At 53.9% G+C, this 15,700-nt stretch overlaps 1 protein-coding gene and 1 non-coding gene across 2 annotated transcripts; one reads left to right on the forward strand and one right to left on the reverse strand.

Moving 5' to 3' along the window:
* The first annotated feature begins 1,339 nt into the window (after nt 1-1,339).
* Nucleotides 1,340-15,083, forward strand: RCN3 (reticulocalbin 3). The gene is made up of 7 exons (XM_045380002.2): nt 1,340-1,395; nt 1,814-2,061; nt 4,390-4,592; nt 6,881-7,053; nt 8,973-9,033; nt 13,666-13,865; nt 14,554-15,083. The coding sequence occupies exons 2-7, from the start codon at nt 1,820-1,822 to the stop codon at nt 14,659-14,661; spliced, it is 987 nt and encodes a 328-aa protein (XP_045235937.1). The 5' UTR covers nt 1,340-1,395; nt 1,814-1,819; the 3' UTR covers nt 14,662-15,083.
* On the reverse strand, nt 4,870-4,942 carry TRNAK-UUU (transfer RNA lysine (anticodon UUU)). The gene has a single exon. It is a non-coding gene; the product is annotated as a tRNA-Lys (tRNA).
* Nucleotides 15,084-15,700: the final 617 nt, after the last annotated feature.

The following is a 15,700-nucleotide window of genomic DNA, read 5'->3' on the forward strand; positions in this document are numbered from 1 at the left end:
GTTTCACCATGTTAGCCAGGATAGTCTCGATCTTCTGACCTGGTGATCCACCCGCCTCTGCCTCCCAAAGTGCTGGGATTACAGGTGTGAGCCACTGCGCCCAGCCTGTTCTGGCAGCCAGGCTGCCAGGCTGGAGTACAGTGGCTTGATCTCGGTTCACCACAACCTCCGCTTCCCAGGTTCAAGCGATTCTCCTGCCTCAGCCTCCCCAGTAGCTGGGATTACAGCCATGCGCCACCACACCTGGCTAATTTTGTATGTTTAGTAGAGACGGGAGTTTCACCATGTTGGTCAGGCTGGTCTGGAACTCTTGACCTTAGGTGATCCACCTGCCTCAGCCTCCCAAAGTTCTGGGATTACAGGCGTTGAGCTACTGTACTCTGGGATTACAGGCGTTGAGCTACTGTGCTCATGTATTTTTAATTCATAACTTTTACAAATGTTTACTGGATAACTGCCGTGCCAGGCATTTTGAGGAATTCTTGGCCACTGTCTGACCATCTGAATCACTGGAGCAGAAGAGGAGCACTGTTCACTCTTGGAGGAAATGGGGTATTTCCTCCAGCCCCTCGATTCGGCTCGTCCTTTTTTTTTTTTTCTTTTTTTTTTTCTTTTTTTTTTTCTTTTTTTTTTTTGAGATGGAGTTTCGCTCTTGTTGCCCAGGCTGGAATGCAATGGCGCGATCTCGGCTGACCGCAACCTCCGCCTCCCGGGTTCAAGCGATTCTCCTGCCTCAGCCTCCCAAAGTAGTTGGGATTACAGGCATGCACCACCACACCCAGCTAATTTTGTATGTTTAGTAGAGACGGGGTTTCTCCATTTTGGTCAGGCTGGTCTCGAACTCCCGACCTCAGGTGATCCGCCCGCCTCGGTCTCCCAAAGTGCTGCGATTACAGGCGTGAGCATGAGCCACTGCGCCCGGCCTTCTTTTCTTTTCTTTCTTTTCTTTTCTTTTTTCTTTTTTTTTTTTCTTTTTTTTTTTTTTTGGTATAGGACTGTTGGGACGTACACCTCTTTCTTAAACCCGCCTGACAAAGGGAAAGAGGGAAAAATACATTTCCCGTGAGGCGTTGGGGCTAGAACAGCTGGAGGTGGACGGCAGAGTGCCGCGACGACTGACAGGAGTTGTAGTTCTCCCCGGCCGCGTCACTGCGGCGTCGCCCACCCGCCTTCCCCGGGCAGGCAGCGGTTTCCTTTGTGGACGTGGCGAGGGGCGCCTGCGGCCTTCCCGGCACTCGTTGGCCCCGCCCCGTGAGTCGCTCGTGCGAGCTCATTGGGCGGGGGGCGGGGCTCTGCTCCGCCAGAGGCGGGGCCTGACTGGAGAGCGGCCGAATTGGGCACTTTTGCGGGAACGCAGAGCCCAGCGTGGAGAGCGGAACGAAGCTGGATGACTGGGTAAAGGGAGTGGGTGGGGGTGCCTCAGTCCAGGCAGGGCGGCTCGGGGCGGCTCGGGTCGAGGATCAGGGTCCGGACTGGGAGCAATGACGGGGAGCCTCCCTGACCTCTGGCTGGCCACAACTATGCCCTGTACTTTGCGTGGGATGTGCGCCACGTCTCTCCCTGAAATTCCCCCTCGCAGGTCTGGGACCCCCTGAGACTCCGTCAGAAGAGTCGGTCCCCCCAATAGGTGGCTTTACCTCTAAGCATCACGCCCTCTTTTCCCCCATCGCCCGCCCTTTTTGAGCCCCAAAGTTTGTAGCCAACTTCCATCTCCCTGTCCTGCCCTAGGTAACCCCTCCACCCCGCCATTCTCCTGTCCCATGTCTGTCCTCATACCTGTAACCCCTGACCCCTGGCCTTTGCCACTCCCCAGGGACCGATGATGTGGCGAGCATCGCTTCTGCTGCTTCTGTTGCTACTGAGGCACGGGGCCCAGGGGAAACCGTCTCCAGACGCAGGCCCTCATGGCCAGGGGAGGGTGCACCAGGCGGCCCCCCTGAGCGACGCCCCCCATGATGACTCTCACGGGAACTTCCAGTACGACCATGAGGCTTTCCTGGGACGGGAAGTGGCCAAGGAATTCGACCAACTCACCCCGGAGGAAAGCCAGGCCCGTCTGGGGTAGGAGAGACACGCGGTTGGGGCGTGTTCGGAGGTGGGGTTTGGGAGAGAGTTGCGGGGGTATTGACAGGGGTTAGAGAAATGGCGTGGACTGAACTTCAGTTCTTTGTGAGAAATGAAATTCTACCTTCTCTCCTTGGGAAAAGCAAATTAAGTTAAAATTGAGGCATGAAGAGGACCTTTGGCCCTTTTATTTATTTATTTATTTTGAGACAGGGTCTTACTTTTTTTTTTTTTTTTTTTTTTTTTTTTTTTTGAGACGGAGTCTCGCTGTGTCTCCCGGGCTGGAGTGCAGTGGCGTCATCTCGGCTCACTGCAAGCTCCGCCTCCCGGGTTCACGCCATTCTCCCGCCTCAGCCTCCCAAGTAGCTGAGACTACAGGCGCCCGCCACCACGCCCGGCTAGTTTTTTGTATTTTTAGTAGAGACGGGATTTCACCATGTTAGCCAGGATAGTCTCGATCTCCTGACCTCGTGATCCACCCGCCTCGGCCTCCCAAAGTGCTGGGATTACAGGCTTGAGCCACCGCGCCCGGCCGAGACAAGGTCTTACTTTGTTGCCCAGGACGGAGTGCAGTGGCACGATCTCAGCCCACTGCAACCTACACCTCCTGGGTTCAAGCGATTCTCCTGCCTCAGCCTCCCAAGTAGTGGAGATTACAGGCACCTACCACTGCGCACAGTTAATTTTTGTATTTTTAGTAGATATGAGGTTTCACCATGTTGGCTAGGCTGGTCTTGAACTCCTGACCTCAGGTGATCTGCCCACCTCGGCCTCCCAAAGTGCTGAAATTACAGGCGTGAGCCACCGTGCCCGGCCTATTATATTATTATTATCATCATTATTTGAGACGGAGTCTCACTCTGTTGCCCAGGCTGGAGTGCAGTGATACTATCTGGGCTCACTGCAACCTCCACCTCCTGTATTCAAGCAGTTCTCCCGTGTCAGCCTTGGAGTAGCTGGGATTTCAGGTTCGGGCCACCACGCCCGGCTAATTTTTGTGTTTTTAATAGAGATGAGGTTTCACTGTGTGGGCCAGGCTGGTCTGGAAGGCCTGATCTCAAGCGATCCGCCCGTCTTGGCTTGCCAAGCCTGGGATTACAGGTGTGAGTCACCACGCCTGTCCTGTCCTAAGTGCTTTCCATGGCCAAACTCATTTATTCCCCAGAGCTGCCCTTTTGGGGTAGGTACCATTTTTTCTCTCTATTTTACAGAGGGGTAACCGAGGCACAAGAGAGGTTAAGTCACTTGCCCACAGTCACCCAGCCAGTAAGAGGAAGTGGCTGGATTTGGACCTAAAATGTCTGGCTGTGGGGCCCAAGCTCTTAACAACAGCAGTAACTTCAGAGAAGGGTGTGAATCTGGGGACAGAGTCGGCCCTTGACAGACCGGAGCGGAGACCACCTGGTGCGGGAGGTGGGGCGGTGACTCAGGCAGGCCTGGAGAGGGCTCTGCTGTCTCAGATTTTCTTTCTTTTTTTTTTTTTTTTTTTTTCTGTCTCAGATTTTCGACCTTAGGGAGGGGGCCGCGGGGGCCTAGGGACGGTGACAGGGAGGAGGGCTCCTCTGTTAATTAGAGATTGGGCGAGGACCGGCCTGACATGGAGAGGAGAAGGGCCGGGGAGCTGACAAGCGTGGCCCGAGAGAAGGGGCGAGATGGAACCTAAGTGGCTTGACATGTGACGGGGAGGGGCACAGGAGCCCCGAGGAGCATGGGGAGGGGTATAGAGAGACCGAGCCCCTGGGGTTGCGGGTGATGGTCCTCGGGCAGTGCCTGATTCAGCCGGGAACAGGCAGGAGAAAGCCACCAGGCGCAGCACAGGGCAGGGCTGGAGGGATAGGAGCCTGAAATTGACACGCGCAGCCTGGTAAGGGGGCGGGGTATGGGGCGGGTTGGGGCCTGAGACAGCCGGGGCTCGGGGGTGTGGCCGTGGCTGTCTGGGTTCAAAGTCAGTCTTGGAACAGGGCCCCCCTGGCAAGGGGCGCAGTGCGACGCCGCGCTCCCCATCACCACCACAGCTCAGCCCAGCTAGAGGTGCAGCACGTGCGGGCCGAGGGCGGGGCCGGCGCGGAGAGGGTGGCCCTGCATCGTCGTAGGTCTCTCCCACGCAGGGCTCCCAGCAGGCCCGCTCGTTTTCAGGAAGGGCGTGACTTGTCCCGGGGGTGGACCCTAGGCTGAGGGTCCTCCGCTGGGTTTGGTCCCGAAATTGACACGCGTCCCTCCCCAGTTCACCCGCGGATCCGATGTGTCCCAGGGGGCGTGGCCCCGTGCGAGGGGCGGGGCCTGGGGCGGGACCAGAGACTGACTTGTGCCCGCCCCGGCTCGTAGGCGGATCGTGGACCGCATGGACCGCGCGGGGGACGGCGACGGCTGGGTATCGCTGGCCGAGCTTCGCGCGTGGATCGCGCACACCCAGCAGCGGCACATACGGGACTCGGTGAGCGCGGCCTGGGACACGTACGACACGGACCGCGACGGGCGTGTGGGTTGGGAGGAGCTGCGCAACGCCACCTATGGCCACTACGCGCCCGGTACGCGGCGAGCCCCCGACCCTGCTCCCCATACAACGTTACCCTCACCTTCTGGACCGCCTCATTCTGAGAACCTGAACCCGTTTACCCGGAGTCCCTGGCCCCTAACCAGGCTCTACCCACTTTTAGGAGCCCATCACTGAGATCTTCACTTTCTCACCTCTGGCTTCTCTTTTTTGTTTTTCGTTTGCTTATTTTTCTGGTATTTAGCTGCATACTAAAAACGATCTTTTTTTCAAACATGAAGTCGGAATTAGGTGTTAAAAGCCACTGAACACGCCCAAAGAGGGACTTGAACCCTGGGCCCTCAGATTAAAAGTCCAATGCTCTACCAACTGAGCTACCCAGGCTCCCTTCAGGGAGTTTATTCTGGGACCCGCCACCTCTATGACAATGTGACAGTATGACTAGGGAACTTCAGATCCACGGCCAAGGACACCTACTTTCCATGCTTTGTCATCCTGAACCCTAACCTCCGTGACATCATCCTGAGAACCCCAAAGCCAGTTACTCTGCCCCCGACTCTCAGATCCCTCCTTTCTGTCCCAAGCCCCAGCCCCAGTGGCCCACCCCTCCACACACACACACACACACACAGCCCTCATTCCCTCCCCCCTCTCCTCTCCGTCCCTGGCCCCAGCCTCCCCCTCCAGCCTGTCTTCCACAGGGCTCCAGGGGAGTCTTCACACCCAGCACTGACTCTGCCCCTCCCTCCCCTTCCTGGGCCCCCAGGAGACAGTCCCACTCCTCAGCCCGGACATCTCCACCTGTAGGTTTGTTTTTCTGCATTTTCTGCCCCAAATGGATCTTCTGTGGTTTTTCTGAACTCACCACACTCCTCAAACCTCTACCCTCTGCCCATATTGTTCCCTCCAATTACAATGCCCTTCCCTTCCTCTCAGTCAAGCCATCTCAGTCCCTGTAAGCTACCCCATCACAGCCTCAGTCTGGGGCCAAAAGGGCTACTATCAACTTAAAGTCCATCTTTCCTGTCTCCACACCCTTGGATCAGTTATTTCTTCTCTCCGGGAATCAGTTTTTGCATTCAGAAAGTAGAACACATGGAAAAACCCACTGTACCTGCTTTTTGTGATGATTACATGCAGTATTTTACATAAAGAGCTTAGCATATAATCTCTCACGAGTTAGCTAATTTATTGTGTGGATATAATATGTTATATAGCCTGGGTGCAATGGCTCATGCCTGTAATCCCAACACTTTGGGAGGCTGAGGCGGGTGGATCACTTGAGATCGGAGTTAGAGACCAGCCTGGCCAACATGGCAAAACCCCATCTCTACTAAAAAAAAAAAAAAAACTTAGCTGGGTGTGATGGCATGCACCTGTAACCACAGCTACTCTGGAGGGTGAGACACGAGAATCGCTTGAACCCAGGAGGCGGAAGTTGCAGTGAGCCGAGATTACAACACTGCACTCCAGCCTGGGTGACACAGGGAGACTGTGTCTCAAAAAAGTAAAAAAATAAAAAATAAAAAAAATAGGCTGGGCGCGGTGGCTAACGCCTGTAATCCCAGCACTTTGGGAGGCCAAGGTGGGTGGATCACGAGGTCAGGAGATCAAGACCATCCTGGCTAACACGGTGAAATCCTGTCTCTACTAAAAACACAAAAAATTAGCCAGGAGCGGTGGCGGGTGCCTATAGTCCCAGCTACTCAGGGGGTTGAGGCAGGAGAATGGCATGAACCTGGGAGGCAGAGCTTGCAGTGAGCCGAGATTGGGCCACTGGACTGCAGCCTGGGTGACAGAGCGAGACTCCATCTCAAAAAAAAAAAAATTAAAAATTAATAAATATATATACACTAATAATATATTATATATTATATACTTATATAATAAATATACATAAAAATTATATATAAAGTATTGATATATACTTTTTTTTTGAGGGAGTTTCGCTCTTGTTGCCCAGGCTGGAGTGCAGCGGCGCAGTCTCGGCTCACTGCAACCTCCGCCTCCCAGGTTCAAGCTATTCTCTTGCCTCAGCCTCTCAAGTAGCTGGGATTTCAGGCTAATTTTGTGTTTTTAGTAGAGATGGGGTTTCATCATGTTGGCCAGGCTGGTCTCGAACTCCTGACCTCAAGTGATCCGCCAGCCTCAGCCTCCCAAAGTGTTGGGATTACAGGCGTGAGACACCGCGTCCAGCCTATTGATATATACTTATTATTAACTCCACAGAAATATTTGTAGTCCAGTAGGATTTACTTTGTTTTAACCTGCTTGGCGTTTCCTCCATTAAGGCTCATCTCACTGAGACCTTTCCTTCCCCAGGTGAAGAATTCCATGACGTGGAGGACGCAGAGACCTACAAAAAGATGCTGGCTCGGGACGAGCGGCGTTTCCGGGTGGCCGACCAGGATGGGGACTCGATGGCCACTCGGGAGGAGCTGACGGCCTTCCTGCACCCCGAGGAGTTCCCTCACATGAGGGACATCGTGATTGCTGTGAGTGGCGGCTGGGGAACCCTGCCTCCCACACCCTTCCAGGAACCCAGTCCTCTGGTTCCGGTCCTGCTTCCCAGCACGGATCTTGGGGCAGGCAGTCACCTGGCTCTCCAGCATCTTGCCAGGGAACCCAGGCCACAAGCACAGGTCAGGGGAGGGTGACCTTTCCCACCTCCACTCTCAGACCCCTGGGGTCTGATCTCTCCTCGTCTGGCCTCCCCCTCCCTGTGCTCGCATTTGGGGTCCAGGCCCCCAGCCTTCCCTCAGACAGTCACTGTGCCCCACCCTATACAATTTCTTTTTCTTTTTTTTTTTTTGAGATATAGTCTCCCTCAGTCGCCTAGGCTGGAGAGCAGTGGTGTGATCTTGGCTCACTGCACTCTCCACCTCCCAGTTCAAGCAATTCTCCTGCCTCAGCGTCCCAAGTAGCTGGGATTATAGGCTTGCACCACCACACCTGGCTAATTTTTAGCAGAGATGGGGTTTCTCCATGTTGGTTAGGCTGGTCTCAAACTCGACCTCAGGTGATCCGCCCACCTCAGCCTCCCAAAGTGCTGGGATTACAGGCATGAGCCACCATGCCCGGCCAATTTTGTATTTTTTTTCTAGTAAAGATGGGATTTCACCATGTTGGCCAGGCTGGTCTTGAACTCCTGACTTCAGGTGATCTGCCCACCTCGGCCTCCCAAAGTGCTAGGATTACAGGCGTGAGCCACCATGCCTGACACCAAAATGTGCTTTGTTCTGTAGAAGAAGGGTTTTTTAAATTTCCTTCCTTTTTTTTTTTTTTTTTTTTTTTTTGAGACAGGGCCTCACTCTGTTGCCCAGACTGGAGGGCAGTGGCTCGATCTCAGCTCATTGCAACCTCAAACTCTTGGGCTCAAGTGATCCTCCCACCTCCGCCTTCTGAGAAGCTGAGACCATCAGGCGCACACCACCATGCCTGGCTAATTTTTTTTTTTTTTTTTTTTTTTTTGAGACGGAGTCTCGCTCTGTCACCCAGGCTGGAGTGCAGTGGTGCGATCTTGGCTCACTACAAGCTCCGCCTCCCGGGTTCATGCCATTCTCCTGCCTCAGCTTCCGGAGTGGCTGGGACTACAGGCGTGTGTGGCTAAGTTTTGTGCGTGTGTGTGTGTATTTTTAGTAGAGACGGGGTTTCACCGTGTTAGCCAGGATGGTCTCGATCTCCTGACCTCGTGATCTGCCCACCTCGGCCTCCCAAAATGCTGGGATTACAGGCATGAGCCACTGTGCCCAGCCATGCCTGGATAATTTTTAAATTTTGTGTAGAGACAGGGTCTCGCCATGTTGCCCAGGCTAGTCTCGAAATCCTGGGCTCAATCTCTCCTCCCGCCTCAGCCTCCCAAAATGTTGGGATTACAGGCGTGAGCCACCGCGCCCAGCCCAGCCCACCCCACAGTCTTATAGTGAATGAGTTTGGATATAAATTGGGGAACAAAAGTCATTTTGCTCAAGAAGGGCACAAAAACAAGGAGCAGAGGTGTCAAGTGTGTTAGAAGAACCCCCAAAGTACAGCATGTTCACACATAAAGCAGAGGTAGTTTCTAGGCTGTGCTAAAACGTAAAGGAGCTTCTCCCCTTCAAGGGTGTTTGCTGGGGCTTGAGCAAGTTATTAGGGACCCAGGACAGCTCTCCTTGTGTGCAACAAACCTGTGCATTGCTGGACACTGGGGCCTCCGAGCTCTCGCCCCATAAATGCAGGTAGTGCCTGTATCATAACATCCCAGAAAGCCCGCACATTTCCCCCATGCCGCCTGTTGAGACTGCTCTACTGCCTGCCCCCCACAGCTGCCCAGAGCTAAATTTCCAAGAGAACCTCTCACTCTTGCCCCAGGGGTCCAGCCTCCCCCAGGAGCCAGGGGCATTGGCCCCCAGCCTCAATGCCTCTCTCTCCCCAGGAAACCCTGGAGGACCTGGACAGAAACAAAGATGGCTATGTCCAGGTGGAGGAGTACATTGGTGAGTGGGCCCCAATTTCTCCCCGGGATGCCTGTCCTCTCTCAGGCATGGGCAGCGTTGGTGGGGGCAGCCGGAGATACATCACCCATCGTCAGAGCATTGGCCCTCAGTCATGGGGGCAGGGGCACTCACTGCTTGAGTTCATGCAGCCACCCAACATTTATTGAGCACCTACTGTATACCAGACAGCAAAAGCATCTATTGAGCACCTGCTGTGTGCCAGGCCCAGGAAACACTTACTGAGCACCTACTGCATACAGGTGGTTGAGGCTGCAGCACACAATAACACAGACAAAGTCCCTTCTTGGAGGTCTGGAGTTTCTACAAAATCAAGGCTCAGGGGCTATGTTTAGTTGAGGAGGGGGGGGTCAGGAAGCTGGTCTTGAACCTGCGTCTGCACAGCACTGTGTTTCCTGTTACATGGGATGTTGGGCAGACCCTCACAATACCCCCTGAGTTCTCCCTGGGCCCCTGCCACTGTCCTTGCCCATAGTGGGCAAAAAACTTAGTCAAGGAGAAAGCTAACAAGGATTTTTTTTTTTTTTTTGAGACAGAGTTTTGCTCTGTTGCCCAGGCTGGAGTGCAGTGGCATGATCTTGGCTCCCTGCAACTTCCTCCTCCCAGGCTCAAGAGATTCTTCTGCCTCAGCCTCCCAAGTAGCTGGGATTACTGGTGCCTGCCACCACGCCTGGCTAATTTTTGTATTTTTAGTGGAGATAGGATTTCACCATGTTGGCCAGGCTGGTCTGGAACTCCCGACCTCAGGTGATCTGCCCATCTTGGCCTCCCAAAGTGGTGGGATTACAGGCATGAGCAACCACGCCCGGCCGGGAATATTTTTTTAAGTTCGAAAACATTGTTTATTCTTTTATTTTTTCTGACCATATCCTGCATGAGAAATCATTTTTCTTTTTTCTTTTTTTTTTTTTTTTGAGAGGGAGTCTTGCTCTGTCGCCCAGGCTGGAGTGCAGTGGCTGGATCTCAGCTCACTGCAAGCTCCGCCTCCCGGGTTTACGCCATTCTCCTACCTTAGCCTCCCGAGTAGCTGGGACTACAGGCGCCCGCCACCTCGCCCGGCTAGTTTTTTTTTTTTGTTTTTTTTTTTTTTGTTTTTTTTTTTTTTTTTGAGACGGAGTCTCGCTCTGTCGCCCAGGCTGGAGTGCAGTGGCGCTATCTCGGCTCACTGCAAGCTCCGCCTCCCGGGTTTACGCCATTCTCCTGCCTCAGCCTCCTGAGTAGCTGGGACTACAGGCGCCCGCCACCTCGCCCGGCTAATTTTTTTGTATTTTTAGTAGAGACGGGGTTTCATTGTGTTAGCCAGGATGGTCTCGATCTCCTGACCTCGTGATCCGCCCGTCTCGGCCTCCCAAAGTGCTGGGATTACAGGCTTGAGCCACCGCGCCCGGCCCCGGCTAGTTTTTTTTTGTATTTTTTAGTAGAGACGGGGTTTCACCGTGTTAGCCAGGATGGTCTCGATCTCCTGACCTCGTGATCCGCCCGTCTCGGCCTCCCAAAGTGCTGGGATTACAGGCTTGAGCCACCGCGCCCGGCCGAGAAATCATTTTTATTTCTTTCCTTCTCTTTCTCTCTTTTCCTTCCTTCCTTTCTTTTCTTTTCTCTTTTTTCTTTTCTTTTCTTCTCTTCTCTTCTTTTCTTCTCTTTTCCTTTCTTTCTTTCTTTTCTTTCTTTCTTTCTTTCTTTCTTTCTTTCTTTCTTTCTTTCTTTCTTTCTTTCTTTCTTTCTTTCTTTCTTTCTTTCTTTCTTTCTGTCACTGTCTTTCTTTATGTCTGTGTGTGTGTGTGTCTGTCTCTATTAAATAGAGATGGGGTCTCACTATATTGTCCAGGTTGGGCTAGAACTCCTGGGCTCAAGCAATCTTCCCACCTTGGCCTCCCAAAGAGCTGGGATTACAGGTGTGAATCACCACACCTGGCTGAGAGAACATTTTTATTTTTTTTCTTAAGAGATGGGTCGGGCCGGGAGCAGTGGCTCACGCCTGTAATCCCAGCACTTTGGGAGGCTGAGATGGGTGGATCATGAGATCAAGAGTTTGAGACCAAGATGGTGAAACCCCGTCTCTACTAAAAATACAAAAATTAGCCAGGCATGGTGGCAGGTGCCCGTAATCCCAGCTACAAAAATTGAAAGTAATTAGCCAGGGTCAGGTGTGGTGGCTCACGCCTGTAATCCCAGCACTTTGGGAGGCCGAAGCAGGTGGATCACCTGAGGTCAGGAGTTTGAGACCAGCCTGGCCAGCGTTGTGAAACCCCGTCTCTACTAAAAAAGTACATAAATTAGCCAGGCTTTGTGGCAGGTGCCTGTATTCCCAGCTACTCGGGGGATTGAGGCATGAGAATCGCTTGAACCTGGGAGGCAGAGATTGCAGTGAGCTGAGATCGCGCCACTGCACTCCAGCCTGGGTGACAGAGTGAGACTGTGTCTCAACAAAATAATAATAAAAATGGGGTGCGGTAGCTCACGCCTGTAATCCCAGCACTTTAGGAGGCTGAGGTGGGTGGATCACTTGAGGTCAGGAGTTTGAGACCAGCTTGACCATGGTGACACTCAGTCTCTACTACAAATATAAAATTAGCCAGGCGTGCTGGTGCATACCTGTAATCCCAGCTACTCAGGAGGCTGAGGCAGGAGAATTGCTAGAACCTGGGAGGCAGAGGTTACAGTGAGTCGAGATCGTGCCACTGCACTCCAACCTGGGCAAAAAGAGCAAAACTCCATCTCTAAAAAAAAAAAAGAAAAAAAAAAGAGAGAGATGGGGTCTTGCCCTGTTGCCCAGGCTGGAGTGCAGTGGGGTGATCTTGGCTCACTGCAGCTTTGACCTCCTGGGCTCAAGGGATCCTCCCACCTCAGCCTCCCAAGTAGCTAAGACTCCAGGCCCAGTGTGGCCTCTGGAGATATTTCTGGTTGTCACTTCTAGTGGGGAAAGGATGCTACTGACATCTCCTGGATGGAGCCCAGGGATGCCCCTGAGCTTTCTCCCATACACAGGACAGGCCGTGACACAAGGAGGTCACAGGCCCCAGATGCCGGCAGCTGTCCCCATCTCTCTTTTTTTTTTTTTTTGAGACGGAGTCTCGCTCTGTCGCCCAGGCTGGAGTGCAGTGGCGCGATCTCGGCTCACTGCAAGCTCCGCCTCCCGGGTTCACACCATTCTCCTGCCTCAGCCTCCCGAGTAGCTGGGACTACAGGCGCCCACAACCGCGCCCGGCTAATTTTTGTAATTTTTAGTAGAGACGGGGTTTCACCGTGGTCTTGATCTCCTGACCTTGTGATCCGCCCGCCTCGGCCTCCCAAAGTGCTGGGATTACAGGCGTGAGCCACCGCGCCCGGCCTTTTTTTTTTTTTTTTTTTTTTTTTTTTTTTGAGATAGTCTTGGTCTTGTTGCCCAGGCTGGAGTGCAGTGGCAGATCTCAGCTCATTGCAACCTCCGCCTCCCAGGTTCAAGCAATTCCCTTGTTTCAGCCTCCTGAGTAGGTGGGACTACAGGTGTGCACCACCACGCCCGGCTAATTTTGTATTATTTTCTACATTTTGATATGTTACTGTAGGGAGGAGTTAAGAAATAGGCGCCAGAGCCCAAACGTTCAAGTCCCAGCCCTGCTTCTTCCCATTGTCTTTAGCAGATTCCTTCAACCCACTGGGCCTCAGGTGTCATCTGTATAATGGAGGCTAGTGATGGTTTCTGTCTGATAGAGCTGAGGAATGGAAGATGAAGTCTTAATGGGATGAAGTAATTGACAAGACAGGCCGGGTGCGGTGGCTCACGCCTGTAATCCTGGCACTTTTGGGAGGCTGAGGCAGGTGGATCATGAGGTCAGGAGTTCAAGACCAGCCTGGCCAAGATGGTGAAACCCCCGTCTCTACTAAATATACAAAAATTAGCTGGGCATGGTGGCACGTGCCTGTAATCCCAGCTACTCGGGAGGCTGAGGCACGAGAATCACTTGAACCCGGGAGGCAGAGGTTGCAGTGAGCCAAAATGTGCCATTGTGCTCCAGCCTGGGCAACAAGAGCGAAATTTCGTCTTAAAAACTTTTTTTTTTTTTTTTAAAGAGATGGGATCTTGCCCTGTTGCCCAGGCTGGAGTGGTGTGGGGTGATCAGAGCAAGACTCCATCTCAAAAAAAAAAAAAAAAAATGTTGTAGAAACAGGGTCTTGCTATGTTGCCCAGATTGGTCTTGAATCTTGGCCTCAAATGACCCTCTTGCCTGGGTCTCCCAAAGTATTGGATTACAGTCATCACTGCACCTGGCATATCTGTCACCTGCTAACTGGCCCCAAACACCCTCGCACGTTCCTCCTGCATAGACATTGCTTACTCTCTGCCAGGCACTGCCTTGCCCAATGCACACACTACTTCACATGTGTATCAATGAAATCAATCAATCATGCAATCAACCCATCAAATGAATTTCACCTGTAACATAAATGATTGCTTGTAAGTCAGGTTTTGTTACTAATTCCATTGAAACAGAAGAGGAAGCTGAGGCGGGAGAGAGGGTAGTGAGTTGCTCAAGGGCCTGGTTCAGGAAGTATCAGAGCCAGGATCAGCCCCCAGCTCCACTAGACCCCCAGAAATGCCCCTGACCTTGTCCCCTCTGTCCCGTCCCCCAGCGGATCTGTACTCCGCCGAGCCTGGGGAGGAGGAGCCGGCATGGGTGCAGACGGAGAGGCAGCAGTTCCGGGACTTCCGGGATCTAAACAAGGACGGGCACCTGGACGGGAGTGAAGTGGGCCACTGGGTGCTGCCCCCGGCCCAGGACCAGCCCCTGGTGGAAGCCAACCACCTCCTGCACGAGAGCGACACGGACAAGGTGCAGTGATGCGGCCGCGGCGGGGGCGGGTGCGGTGATGTGGCCGCGGCAGGGGCGGGTGGGCATCGCGTGCCAGCCCCCAGAAATGAGTAAGACCTGGGCCTGGAGCTTAGCGTCCCTTTTAGGTGTGATAAAAAAAGAAGGACAGAGAGAGAGGAAAAGAGAGGGGGACAGAGACCCAGAGAGAGGGGGACAGAGACCCAGAGAGAGAGGACAGAGACACAGAGGGGGACAGAGACCCAGAGAGGGGGGGACAGAGACCCAGAGAGAGGGGGACAGAGACCCAGAGAGAGGGAGACAGAGACCCAGAGAGAGGGAGACAGAGACCCAGAGAGAGGGGGACAGAGACCCAGAGAGGGGGGACAGAGACCCAGAGAGGGGGGACAGAGACCCAGAGAGAGAGGACAGAGACCCAGAGAGAGAGGACAGAGACCCAGAGAGAGGGGGACAGACACTCAGAGAGGGGGGACAGAGACCCAGAGAGGGGGGACAGAGACCCAGAGAGAGGGGGACACAGACCCAGAGATCCAAAGAGAGAAGGACAGGGACCAAGACAGGGGGACAGACTCAGAAAGGGACAGAGGCCCAGAGAGAAGGGTTCCAGAGACTTGGGGACACACTTGGATGCGGGGAGGGCTTTCGAAAGCAGGGCCGTGTTGTCCCCTCTGAACCCTGACCCTCCCTCCAGGATGGGCGGCTGAGCAAAGCGGAGATCCTGAGTAATTGGAACATGTTTGTGGGCAGTCAGGCCACCAACTATGGTGAGGACCTGACCCGGCACCACGATGAGCTGTGAGCTCCGTGCACCTGCCACAGCCTCAGGGGCCCCGCACAGTGACCCAAGGAGGGGCTGCCGTGGTCTAGGCCCCTCCCTGTCCAGGCCCTGCAGGAGGCAGATGCAGTCCCTGGCATCCTCCTGCTCATGGGCTCTCAGGAACCCCTTGGGTCAGCTTCTGTCCCTGTCATACCCCCAACCCCGGGGAGGGGCCGTCACAGTCCCAGAGGATAAGCAACACCTATTTCTGACTGAGTCTCCCAGCCCAGACCCAGGGACCCTGGCCCCAAGCTCAGCCTCTAAAAACCGCCACCAACCCCTCCAGCTCCGAATCTGAGCCTCCACCACACAGACTGAAGCTCCCCTGGCCCCAGCCCTCTCCTGCCTGGCCCGGCCTGGGACACCTCCTCCCTGCCAGGAGCCAATAAAAGCCAGCGCCGGGACCTTGTGTGTCTGTGTCTGTCTGTTGTCTGCCTGTCTCTATGAAGGGGAAAGGGGCCCTGGAGACGGTTTGGGGGCTGTGACTGGGAGTTGGGGGCTGAGGCATGCAATAGGGGACCAGGCATTTGAAGCTGGGTGTTGGAGGGATTGGAGGGCGTTCTGGGTATAAAAACAAACAAACGAACAAAATTGGGCCTGGCCCAGTGGCTCAGGCCTGTAATTCCAGCAATTTGGGAGGCCGAGGCAGGCGTTCCAAACTCCTGAGGTCAGGAGTTCGAGACCAGCCTGGCCAACATGGTGAAATCCTATCTCTACTAGAAATACAAAAATTAGCCGGGCATGGTGGCGGGCGTCTGTAGTCCCAGCTACTCCGGAGGCTGAAGCAGGAGAATCGCTTGAACCCGGGAGCTGGAGGTTGTAGTGAGCTGAGATGGTGCCACTGCACTCCAGCCTGGGTGACAGAGCGAGACTCTGTCTCAAAAAAAAAAAAAAAAGGAAAAAAAAGTCTGGCCTCTGCAGCACACAAACCAGACAGGAAGCCCTGCCGCCCTCACAGAGCCCCAGTTCTGTGGGGAAGAAGAGACACAGCGACCTAAAACATGGCACGGCGTGACAGACG

The sequence above is a fragment of the Macaca fascicularis genome, chromosome 19 (genome assembly GCF_037993035.2).
Source record: "Macaca fascicularis isolate 582-1 chromosome 19, T2T-MFA8v1.1".
In the NCBI taxonomy this organism is placed as follows: domain Eukaryota; kingdom Metazoa; phylum Chordata; class Mammalia; order Primates; family Cercopithecidae; genus Macaca; species Macaca fascicularis.

Coding starts and splice junctions, on each gene's coding strand:
- RCN3 (XM_045380002.2), top strand. CDS start 1,820: ATGATGTGGCGAGCATCGCTTCTGCTGCTTCTGTTGCTACTGAGGCAC. Junction 7,054..8,972: donor TGAGGGACATCGTGATTGCT/GTGAGTGGCGGC, acceptor CTCTCTCCCCAG/GAAACCCTGGAGGACCTGGA. Junction 13,866..14,553: donor ACGAGAGCGACACGGACAAG/GTGCAGTGATGC, acceptor CCCTCCCTCCAG/GATGGGCGGCTGAGCAAAGC.